The 13126-nt window shown below is 43.8% G+C and overlaps 1 protein-coding gene across 1 annotated transcript; it reads left to right on the forward strand.

Annotated features, from left to right (window-relative positions):
• Positions 1-1027: 1027 nt before the first annotated feature.
• On the forward strand, positions 1028-9953 carry kcnc1b (potassium voltage-gated channel, Shaw-related subfamily, member 1b; the record flags this gene model as incomplete). Its single annotated transcript, XM_084452620.1, has 4 exons — positions 1028-1597; positions 4965-5880; positions 8699-8872; positions 9814-9953. 4 exons carry the CDS (start codon positions 1028-1030, stop codon positions 9951-9953), a joined length of 1800 nt encoding a protein of 599 aa, XP_084308746.1.
• Between the last annotated feature and the right edge of the window lie 3173 nt (positions 9954-13126).

The raw sequence follows: 13126 nt of genomic DNA on the forward strand, positions 1-13126 counted from the left end.
TAACGAATCTCCAATAAACGACGACGTGAAAGAGCGAAGGTCTGGTAACATCACCAAACGAGAGAACTATTGACAGTCTATTTAAACAATACTGCTACGGGCTGTTCACTGGGCACGCTCCGTGTCATTTCGGAAGAGCCAGGGAGGGTGTGAATTGTCAGCGATGGATATTTATTTGTCTATCGATATCGATTTGTGACGATCGAGTCCCCCTCCTCCCCCTTTTGGCGTCTTCTCAGTGCATTTTTAAAGAGAATCACCGAGGAATTTTTGGTCAGAACAGAGAACTTGCCTTCCACTCCACACGGATCTTTGCTCAACGGTAGCTTTGACATACGGGGGATCGATCTTTCAGAGAGATGGTATGAATGAAGACAACAAGATCAACAAAGACATCTGGTAAACAGGCCTATTTAAGTGTCACATCTACCAGTTGCTACCTGACTGAACGGAAAAGGGGATTCTATATTGATCGGAGAGGAGGGAGGCGACAACATACAAGAGGCTCTGTGAATACAGGGTGTCTCCGAGAGCGACCGTCGCTGTCCGTTCAGCACCACGTAGTCAGTCACCTTGCAGTGTGTGAATGTCATAAACGCTGAAAAAACACAACCGATAAACCTTTGTGTTGGGAACGAAACATATTTTGTTATTCCGTGGATTTACCGCGACGATGTGACGTCCATACCTAATGGGATACCATTGGCTGCAATCATTTCAATGTCAATGCTTCCCTCCAGTCGTCTGGGCAGCTATATGCGTTTTTGATCTGTCTAAATGACTAGCATCTTCCTGGTTCTGTGGCATCTCGAATCAGTGGGAATGTAAGGTTAAACCATGCCTAATATTGGATAATCTATGGAAAGTGACAAGTTTAATTGTGTGTTGTTGCATTGCCTCGCTGTTCTATAAACATACACAATCTCTTCTGTGCATGTGCAGGCTATAGCGCGCATCTTCCCGCGGTGCGCCTTGAGTTAACCGTTGTGATGCCGGAAACTTATTGGAGACATGCCTAGGGGACGCGATGGGCTTGAGCGACGACAAGGATCGCATTGTTATAAACGTGGGAGGGATCAAGCACCAGACGTACCGCAGCACCCTGCGTACCGTCCCTGGTACCCGCTTGTCCTGGCTGGCCGAGCCTGATGCGCCCAACCACTTCGACTACGATCCCAAGATCGAGGAGTTCTTCTTCGACCGCCATCCTGGCGTTTTTGCACACATCCTTAATTACTACAGGACAGGTAAACTGCACTGCCCCGCGGATGTGTGCGGACCCTTGTACGAGGAGGAGTTGGCGTTCTGGGGCATCGATGAGACAGACGTGGAACCATGCTGTTGGATGACCTATCGTCAACACCGGGAGGCCGAGGAAGCTCTTGATAGTTTCGGCGGGGGAGGCCTGCTCGACCTGGTCAATGAAGATCCGGAAGCGGAGGTGGTCGCGGAGCCCGCGGAGGCGGACGAGGTGGATGAGATGACCAGGAGGCTGGCGCAGGGGGACTCTCCTTACGCCAGGTCGGGGGGGAAGTGCCGCTGGCAGAAACGCGCCTGGGCCCTTTTTGAAGACCCATACTCCTCTAAATATGCAAGGGTGAGTACGATTATTCTCCTCCATAGCCGGCTTTAATTGCTAAAAACAAACAAAAAACTAACTCATCGGTATACCGCCCACCCGTGCCATCGAATCGCGTTTCGGTAGCGTCGCTGGCTGCTAAGGCGGTGTTTATGATTCAAGATTCTTGAGAGGTGTTCATGTGCCTTGGCAAGTCAGAGGACCACAGCTCGAAAACAGCGTTGGCAAGTGAAGGAAGCTATAGGCCTATAGATTAGCGATGTAGTGACTCCTGGGTCACATAGGCATAATAGCTCTCATCTCTTTCCGAATGGGAATGATCATTGAAATTATTACAATTCTGTATTTAAAACAACAACAACAACAAACAAACGACACAGTCCCTACTTTGAGTAGGTACTGTATGATAATGCGTAGTAGGCCTACTCAACATGCTGATGTATATCATCGGGTTGGTTAATAAAATATTGATGAAGCCATGTATTTTAGAGTCTGTGACCTTGAACTTGAACTCCGGGGACTCCCAGCGGGAGCCGGGCTGTAACACCGAGTAAGGTAGGCTATTATTGACCGATGACTGCATTCATTGCAGGCACCATTTCTAACCATGTAAATAATCGCCACTTCCAACCTGAAGCTAGGCTATATCAGCCGTAGAGGAAATCCCATTCCTACAGGTCGCAATGTGAGAATTCCTGCGCTTGAGAATTCCTGGGATGTTGGCAGTTGGGTTTAAAAGGCGAGCTACACATTTAGTGAATCAGATCTTTGGCACCAGTAGTGTTTGATGGCAGGCCTCCAGACAAATGCAGGTTCTTTTTATGCGCTCTCTTCATGCGGGCCAGGGCAGCTCACTGGTGATAATGAAACGGCTTTGCACCCTCAGTTATTTTCACTCTCTAGACCAAAGCCCCCTGCTGCCCAGACCGCTGGGTGGCACGCTGTTTCAGCTGCTGGAACACGTGTAATTACTGAGGATCAGGCACACTGCCAACATGTAGTAAATTACTTTGACATGCAATTGCCTTAAAGTACAGTAAGGGCTGTGACCAAATACAGTACGACCTGGTGGTCTATACAGAGGGGGGAGGTCATTCTTTTTGTCCCACACTCAGAGGAAGGGAGATGAAGGCAGAACGATGCTTGACAGAGCTCTACCCAGTGCAGTTTGGGGATTAATAGGATTAGAGCGATTGAGTTAATTACCAACAGTATTCACAGTGGACACAAATGTGGAAAAGCCCTATCGGTGTCTACACTGTCTGTTCTGGGAGCAGCCCACAGGATTGGCCAATCACAGCATAGAACAACTTCCTTCACCTGACACACGCCAGTGTTCACCGCTTGGACAAAACGACTAATTTCAGCGGCAATCTTCACAAACGGAACTGCTAAATGATGACGGGGTTTGGGGCTGAGCCTTTGTGACAGAGAGTGTCTGGCAGGGGCACCTTTATGGAGATGACACTGGCCCACATGAAGGAGTGTGTGATGAAAGGGACCTTTATCATAATAGGCAGCACTAATCTTGCTACAGACGATGATGTTCAGCCATAATAATCTGCTTCAAAAGGTCTTTGTTCACAGCCAGGACTATGCAGTTACAGGTAATTGGGATGGGCTCAACCTTCCAACTGCATCTATACACAGATATATCTGGTACATGTATTTATCACTAAACACACAGATGTGTCTGGTACATGAACCACTAAACACACAGATATGTGTGGTACATGAACCACTAAACATACAGATGTGTCTGGTACATGAACCACTAAACACACAGATGTGTCTGGTACATGAGTCACTAAAGACACAGATATATCTGGTAAATACTGAACTGAAACAGTAAACACACAGATATATCTGGTACATGTAGTGAACCACTAAACACACAGATATGTCTGGTCCACAGGAGTATGTGGATAAAAAACACACGCACTACTGCTTTCCGTCAATGAAATGTGATGAATGGGTTTTTATCATAAATGCTTGCTGTGGATCTCAAGAGAGCGTGGGGTGACTTAGTGTGTGTGTGTCTCACTGGAATATCAAGCACCACTCTGTCTCATGCCCTGACTTGCCCCACTCAAACACACTTCTCTGCTGCCATTCATTGGTCTGCAACCGTTAGCGCTGCTGTGTGAGATGGGAGCAATGTGATGATTCAACATGCCTGTGCAGCGACTGGACGCGCCACTTTCCTTTCACGCATGAATGGACTGCTGTTAGCCTGAGCTGTGGTCGTCTAAATGAGGATGTGCCTGACAATTCAGGATCAGCCATGAAGTTTCTATTTATATCATTTCAGAATTTAAACTGAAAGAACAGTTCTGAGAGTCTATTTAGGCGTATTATTTCAAAAGCTTTTGTGCAAACAATTTTTGTATAATATTTTTTTTTATTTAGTATAAGCTTGATAAGAAGAAGCTTTTTGCATCAAAGTTTTTTGTGTGTTTTTTTTTAAGTTTTGCATTTTAAATCAGTCTCACGTCCTGAATTGGCTGGATTTAAATGGAATTGACCACAACCTGAGATCACAGTTGGTGGAGGACAGCACAATAAGGCCATTATGCTGTGTGATTGAATACAGGGGTGCAGTGGTCAGGAAATAATCTGGACATGTCTGTCCCTCTGAGGAATTATCCTAATTTACCTAAGCGTCAACCAACCACCATGTAGAACGTGTACTCGTATTCTGAGGATGAAAGTGAATGATGTTGCTGTTCTTGGACAGGAAGTGTCTGGGTGACTGTGGAGGGGTGTGTGAACATGCAGTACACTAGAATCCTAATGTAATCACCAGATCAATACCTTGTGAGGGTTATTGTCGTTTTCCATTAGGGCAAATCTAGGATTCACAGTCCCAGGAGACTATAATTTGTAGCATGACCTTGTTGGGGCGGTGAGGGGGGGGGGGGGGTAGTTGTCGCAGTGAGTGCTACTGTTACACATAGACATTGGGCTCTACGCTAATGACTTACAGTATGTGTGGTGCCTTATTTGCACCTCTTGCCCTTGGGAGCATGCAGTGACCTTAAAACCGGTAAGTGACAAGATATGGTGATTAGCCACGTCGTCGATAGTCCATTTACAATGAGCCAAAGCCGTGGAAAGAGAGTCAGTACCACTCCCACCCCATCCATTATAGTCTTTTATGCTTGATTGTATTGCACTTATAATGAGAATCTCTCTCTTTCATCACTGGGACATCATGCTGGATTGCATTCATATGCGTTATTTCACTCACTCTCAATCTCTCTCTTCTCCCCCTCCTCCCCATCCTGCCCTTTCATTTCTCTCTTCCTCCTTCCCCTTCTATCTGTCTCTCTCTCTCTCCCTCCTTCGCCTTTATCTGTCCCCCTCAAATGTCTCTCCGGCTCAGTGGGTGGCTCTTGCCTCGCTGTTCTTCATACTGGTGTCCATCACAACCTTCTGCCTGGAGACCCACGAGGCCTTCAACCCCATCATCAACCGCACTGAGGTGGAGCAGGTGGACAACGTGACTGTGGAGCGCGTGTTCCCGGAGACCGAGACCGTGGTCTTCCTTACTTACATCGAGGGAGTGTGCGTGGTCTGGTTCACCTTCGAGTTCCTGATGCGAATAACTTTCTGTCCGAGCAAGCTTGACTTCATCCGGAATGCCCTCAACATCATCGACTTCGTGGCCATCCTGCCCTTCTACCTGGAGGTGGGTCTCAGCGGGCTGTCCTCCAAGGCGGCTAAGGACGTGCTGGGCTTCCTGAGAGTAGTGCGCTTCGTCAGGATCCTGCGCATCTTCAAGCTGACCCGTCACTTCGTGGGACTGCGGGTGCTCGGTCACACCCTGAGGGCCAGCACCAACGAGTTCCTCCTCCTCATCATCTTTCTGGCCCTGGGCGTGCTCATCTTCGCCACCATGATCTACTACGCCGAACGGATTGGAGCAGACCCCAACGACCCGCGGGCCAGCGAGCACACACACTTCAAAAACATCCCCATCGGCTTCTGGTGGGCGGTGGTGACCATGACGACCCTGGGCTATGGCGACATGTACCCACAGACGTGGTCGGGCATGCTGGTGGGCGCCCTGTGCGCCCTGGCCGGCGTGCTGACCATCGCCATGCCCGTCCCTGTGATCGTCAACAACTTCGGAATGTATTACTCCCTGGCGATGGCGAAACAGAAGCTACCAAAGAAAAAAAACAGGCACATCCCCCGGGCGCCCCAACCAGGTTCACCCAATTACTGCAAGTCCAGCATCAGCTCACAGCATCAAAGCCCCGTCGCCCACGACAACATTTTCGAGATAAAGTTTCAAGGTAGGAAACTGTTGAGAGGAAATATTCTGCATATCTACAGTATGTTGGTGTCATTGTCTCTTATGTCCTATTAAGAGTTCTAAGTATGCTCCATATCCTCCTCCCAAAGCAACCATAGAATTATTCTGCTGTCTCACTGTTTATCTATCCCCTCACACTGGTTCGATCAGGTGACTCGTCCAGTTCAGATTAAACAAATTAATCTCACACAGAAGGATCAATAGATTGTATGACAATAGCATTTTGAGACTCAAAGGGTGGATAGAATGAGATTTAGTATGGCCATGAGTAATCCCACTATTGATTTAGCAGTTGTCGTGAATGCAATGACTCACCACACTCTTTTACTTTCCTAACATTCCTTTATTTATCATCATTGCAGTGAGATCAATACTGTTTCTAAACGATAAGGCCCTGAAATCTATAAGTAATTACATTTCCAGTATACTTAGCAATGACAGTGTATGGCATGTACAGCATGTGCTAGAGCTGGTGGTGTGTAACATACTGTACAGTAGATGCCGTTAAAGTTTGAAGTTTTAGTGAAGGAATTTGATGAGGCTACTTTGAGGCCATTTAGGGATAACATAGTCTTTGTCTTGTTGACACCATCCCACATGGCATACTAAAATACCACCACACACCAACCAACCAATCAAGCGCAACATGGATAGAACATAGGATAGGGCCTTGGATGTTTACCGTTAGTCCAGTTCTTTATCAAGATTATATGTGGATATGTTGATGGATGATGTCCGATACATTTTATACCTAGACCCTTTCAATGGAATTTTCGGTCACCAGGGCAACGACTTGGTCCAAGTACACTTTCGGTGCGTCAATCTGCGATAATAGTCAAACGCTAAGTCGAAAACTTTTACAAAATGTCCAAATTAACTTTGTTTGGTGGTGGGATTATTATTTACATATCTCCACTGTTCTGTCCTTGGGAGGCTCAAGAAATAGCTGTGTCATTTATAATGTTAGCTAGCTAGCTATCACCGTTAACCTTAGCTAACTTGATATCGTTGCGGCAAACCGGATGTTGAGGTGGAACAGGTGTTATGGTTTTGTATATGAACGTTCCATGAAACAGTCTAGAGGGGGGTCATTCCTATGTTTCACAGCCCTATGGTCCCACATTTCTAAGATTTTATTTTTCAAAATTAGGCCCTATGTTCCCACAGTCCTGTTCCCACATTTCTAAGTAATCATAATGCAAAGGCATGAGGCATGTACCGTGGAAGGGGAAGAATGCTTCTTGTGTTGACCACGATCCGTCCATAGGTGGCGCTATTGCGACCGTTAGAAAAACCAAATGCACAATTACGCAGATACTGCTGCACGGATTTTCACAAAATTTGGTGGAGAGGTGTAGCATGGAGCGAGAAAGACCCCCTCAAATTTTTATCATGATCCGAGGCCACACCCCCTTGAAGCTGATTGGTCCACACCTTGATTTCACCACCTACTGGCCTCTACTCGCCCTGGACTCTGCAGCAGACTGGATAGAACTTGAACATTGCTTAAAAGTGTTCAATTTGTGAAATTTGAAAAATTGTCTCTCAGTTCCTGGCTATGCCAATGCTCAATGCCCATGCCGTCTCAGATGGATTGGTCAACCCAATGAGGAGAAAAGAGGGTTCAGACAGGCAGACACACACACACACACACAGACATACTTTTCTCTATTATATAATTAGATTACTTAGAAATGTGGGAACATACTGTAGGGCTGTGGGAACATAGACACGCTCCTGTCTAGAGGTGGTCATTGTTGCTCTTTGGCAAGGCAGACGCATATGCAGTCATTTGCAACTTGCAAAAGCGAAAAAGAAGAAATATCCTCCTGCATTGATGATGTTTTCCTGTTACGTCTTTGTCGGGGACGCATCAGGATGCATTAGCGTTAAACTACTAAAGATATGTGGTCAAATGCGTCCCAGACCACCTCGGCAAGTGGTTTGAGTAAATGTTTCACAATGTGTTTTGGTGGACGTTTAAACTTGTATTTAGTACTGTCCACTTGTGATCTGATTGTCCAAAATGCATTTTAAAACCAAGTCTAAACAAGGTCTCTTAACTATTAAACTATATGGCTCCCTCTCTGGTTAGAAGATCAACCTATCTAAATCTATTATTTGTCCACTCAACCCCACTAATGTTGACAAACTGAATACACTATCCCCCTTCTCATGCACAAACGAAGGCTTTACCTATCTCGGCATTTTTATTTCTCCAGTGTTGACCAACCTATTTAAATATAATTATATACCTCTTAAAGAAAAATTTAAAGCGGATATGGTTCGCTGGACTAATCTACCCCTATCACTTATTGTCAGGATTAATGTAGTTAAAATTTACTGTCAAGATTAAATTATCTATTTTCATCTCTGCCTTGTCCCATCCCAACCTTGTTTTTTAAAGAGTTAAATACAGAATTGTCAAAATGTATTTGGAACCATAAAAAAGCATGGATTTCTCTGTCTACTCTATGTAAACCTTGCAAGAAAGGGGGTCTTAACTTTGAGCTATACTACTGGTCTGCTCAAATTAAACATATAACTGAATAGTTTCAGGATTCTGAAGAATCTCTATGGAAACCCATAGAATTATCCTTTAGCTTTCCAACTCCTTTGAAATCTCTTCCATTTATAAATAAGTATCCTTCTTCAGGGTCTGAGAAATCTCAAACTTCATAAATGTATATCTGTACTTTCACCTCTTTCATTTAATCCTGACTTTACAACAAGCCTATAATAATAAAAAAAATAAACAAGGTCTCTGATCTGAATGTTCGTATCTGTTGTGTCTGAAGACTCAAAACTGAACGGAGAAGCAGCCAACGCAGCCCTGGCCAATGAAGACTGTCCTCACATAGACCAGGCCATCTCGCCCGAGGAGATCTTCAGCCCCAGCGAGAGAGAGCGCCCCTGCTTCCTGGTCACCACTGCCGAACGGCCCAACCATACAGGAGGAAGAGTCAGGAGGGGTATGTACAGTAACAACCAATCACAGGCCTCCATAAGACACTGACACCTCCCCCACTCTATTAAGCCCCACCCTGATGATTTACAACAAACACCAAAAAACATCTCTGACATTCTGAAGAATAATTTATTTTATATCAACCCACAGTATTGTAAATATACACAAAGTTACTATAATTAATAGTACTGAACCCAAGCACAATCACCTTTAAATCAATTCTCAATAAGAATGGCCCTCATCTGCACAATATATATTTTGATACCATGCATCCCCCTACCTATTTACAAGCAAAAAAAATATTTTCAGAGTTTTATATGAAATACATGTTGTCTTACATGTGAAAGTATTTATGTGCTAATGTGTTTAAGTGTGAATCATGTATGTTTCTGTATTTTACTAATAAGAATCATGCTGACCCTGATTATGAATCCGCTGGTCTTGAGCGATGCATGCGGTGTCTTGCTGGTGGGTGCTGTTGGTATGGTGACGGAGCACAACACGACGTCAGTGTGAGAATATATAATGAAAATATTACAAGTGATACGTCTACTGAGAGCCACCTGGAAATTGGAGCATATCCAGTCTATATCCACGACACTGGGCAATGATAATCTACACTACTGGGAAAACCATATACAGAAGCCTTTACAGTACCAATGGCAACAAGTGGTGCCTGGTTTTCTCCTACAGTGTTCTACTCCTCTAAACCATTCCAATACCACCCTTTGCATGCCCTTGAACTCCTGATGCACTCAATTGCATGGAGAAAAAAAATGCTGTTGACCTTTTGTTGACTTTTTCTTTTTTTACTTGGAGACAAAAACAAGAAAGCAACAGGTGTAACAAAGTGCAGGGAAACGGCTACGACCGTTTCTGACACGGACCCGGCGCCACCGCCGCAGTGCTGTTCTCAAAAACACGCTCTCTGTTTCCCAACCGAAGGTTCTGAAAAGCCTTGGAGCCTTAAGAGCATGTCTGGCATGAGCAAGGACGCCTCTGGAGTCTCCTCTGTGTCCGCGCTGCCCCGCAGCCCGCCCCGCCCCATACAGCCCTCACATTCCGCCATCCCATCCATCCTCTAGCATGCTTGGCTCAGGGGCATGGCGCCGGGGGGAGGAGGGGCAGCCGTCCGTCCATACGCTCTCCCGCTCCCCTCCTCCCTCTGTCTCGCTCCTCCTTCCTGTACATTTTCTGAAAGAAAAATGGTCTGTGGACGTTGAGTTAATGTAACACATGCAAGTGTTCAGCTTGGGTGTGTCCCGGTGTCCTCCAGCACATTGTCACTGACCACTGCATGGGTCACTATGCCGCAGACTAAACCACTGGTTTCCTCTTCTCTGCAGACTAACCTGCTGGTGTTCTCTACTGTTTGACAGTACCAGTATCACTGCCTGTTGCTCTGTTGCTTTTGCTCTCTCTTTCTCTCTGTCTATAATATTTCATCTGCTTTTCAAAAAAATACTTTTGAAAGAACTATTTCATGAGATGTGTCCCCTGCTAATTTATGCCGGCCATTTCTAAGCATTTATTAACACATTTTTAAACGCATATTTAGAGAGCCGCAGCAAGCTGTTGAGGGAGTGCATAAGAATGTTGGGTGCATTCTTTGTTGCAACATAGAGATGCACTAATTGCATACTGTACGCCCAAGACTTTGAATCATTTCTTATCTTTAATTCCAAACAAATATGGGAACATTGACGTTCAGTATAGTGCGGAAGTGATGACAATTCTACAGTGCTGCCAGCGATATGTTTGTTGTCCTCAGAAGCAAAAATGTCTGTTCATCTGCATGATCTGCATGAGAAGTTATGTTTAACAAGAAGCTGTGTCACTGTAGCTGTAAGAAAAACAGATTTTTCTTTCAAAAGCTTCTTATTTTTATGCACATTTTAAGCAGCAAGTGACTCAGTCATAGCAAGTATTCTATGTAGCTACCATTTTCTGCCTTTCCCCACTCATGTATTTATATACCTGTGTGTATTTAGGTGGTGGTTTAACAGGGATCTCCTTTTAAATGAGTAGTAAAGGGAAAATGCATGTTTAGCCCTGTTTTAAGGTTACTTATGATCATATACAATGGTTCAGATCAAAACGTTGACAAAACTAGCACTTTTGAGAAAGTCTGATAATTGCTCTACCACTGTTTTGGTCATACAATGGATGTGGGTGGGCACCTTGAAAAATCATTCAAAAAACATGTTAAACTCTCAATTTCAAAGACGGTGGTATAGCAATTATCAGACTTTCTCAAAAGTGATAGTTTTGTCAACGTTTTGATCTGAACCATTGTATATGATCATAAGTAACCTTAAAACAGGGCTAAACATGCATTTTCCCTTTACTACTCCTTTAAGATACTAACACTTAAATTGATTTCTTCATTGTACAGCTAACTTATTCTGTCATGAGCATACTATATTTTTTACTGACAGATTTGTAAACATTATGAAAGTATTTTGCAGAAAAGGTAATAATTCACACAAACTGAAATGCTAAATTTTTCTGTCACATTAATGGTGTACTAATGAAATACAGTACATGAATACAGTCAGTTTACTCTGTTCTATTATGTTCCTGATAAGGTAATGTAAGAGTGGCATGTAACGTTAATTAAGTACTGTACAAGTAGCCAAACTGACATGAGTTTTGTTAATTGCCTCTGTCATCTATCTAGGATTATCATGCTCATCATAGTGTAAGAGAGGCTGTACAGTGAAGAGTACAGTAGAGGAGTAAACAGAGCTGTATCCACGCACCAGAAACCACAACATGCTGGATTCTTTCCAGATATGAAATCTATCCCACAAAGTGCAAGTTAGCAATTGCAGTGGGGTTATGAACCCTGTAGCCTAATACAGTGGATGTATATTCAAATAGAAAATATGAACTGTTGGTTAAATATTGGAGATGCCGGTAGATTTGTAATATCAAGACCAATTTATGTATTGTTTAAAGGACCGTACCGGTCTAAATATGATTTGATGTCCTTAAACTAGTCACCCAACGTACAGTATATCACATTACCGTGAAAATGCAAATATCTTTTGATGTGAGCTTTGCTTCAGAAAATTTATTGCGGTAATGTGATATAGGTTGGGTGACTAGTTTCAGGAGATCAAATCATATATAGACCGGCATAGTTCTTTAAGCCCTAACACTTATGCACAAAAAATCTTAATGGGCAAAGCACTTTACCTACAGTAGTCTCAAGTTGGCTGATCAGTTATCCTAAATATGTTTTATTTTAATGAAAGTAGCCTATATAACAAATATAATTCCATATTTTATTTGGATAAGGTTTCACAGTTTACTTTATTTGAGTAATGTCTCCTGGTGGGGTAATTGTTGTATACTAAGGAGCCATTATGAAGACCATTGTGAGACAAGACGCAGGTGAAACATACTCAATCACACTTAATGCAAATTAAAAAAATAAGGGTATCAGCATCAGCATGGGGTTTGGGCATACTTGGGGAAAGGTAAATGCATGTATTTTACATTTATGCAAAATAAAAGCATTCAAATTAAAGATGTTAATAGCCTACAAGTTCTTGCATGAAATAAATTTTGTATACAATCAGTGTTAAGACTCTGTTTTTATTCAACAGCATACACATCTTTTCTTGCTCACTAGCATAAAGCTGGTACATGTCACAGCCATTTGCCCCATCCTTAACTGCCATGAGGAAACTGTGAGAGCATGATGCAAAGTCCGAAACACGCATGACGACGACCGAACTACTGTACGTCAACGTGAAATAAAGCATGATCAGGCATGTCAATTAACCTCCCCGAGGGTCCAGCCTGCATACACACGGTGCATCGTATGCCTGAGGCCTTTGCTAAGCATGGAAAAGACATGGTAAACATGACATTTACCATGATACACTAACAGAGCACTTCCCTCTTTACTCTCAAGGCCCGTTTCATCCCACAACTCCCGGCACTTAACGAGGTAGACCCATCAGCTCCAGCATTCCCTTCATCATACATCATTTGTGTAATAATTGTTGTGTTGTTTTTTTATATGTTTTTTAGAGACGCTGCGACAGAGCCGGAGCAGACAACCAACAGAGTCAGTTTGTGTTATGAACCATGGTGTACCAACCACTATGTGTATGACCCATTCTGCACCCCCACCCCCCTGATTATGCTATAACGTTGTTGTCTGTATAAGTTCATGTTTTTTTTAAATGGGTGTGAGTGACATGTATATCACAATCTCAGCCTAGATGTAGCACCGAGCGGGTTT

This window comes from Borostomias antarcticus, assembly GCF_949987555.1.
Source record: "Borostomias antarcticus genome assembly, chromosome: 18".
Lineage (NCBI taxonomy): Eukaryota > Metazoa > Chordata > Actinopteri > Stomiiformes > Stomiidae > Borostomias > Borostomias antarcticus.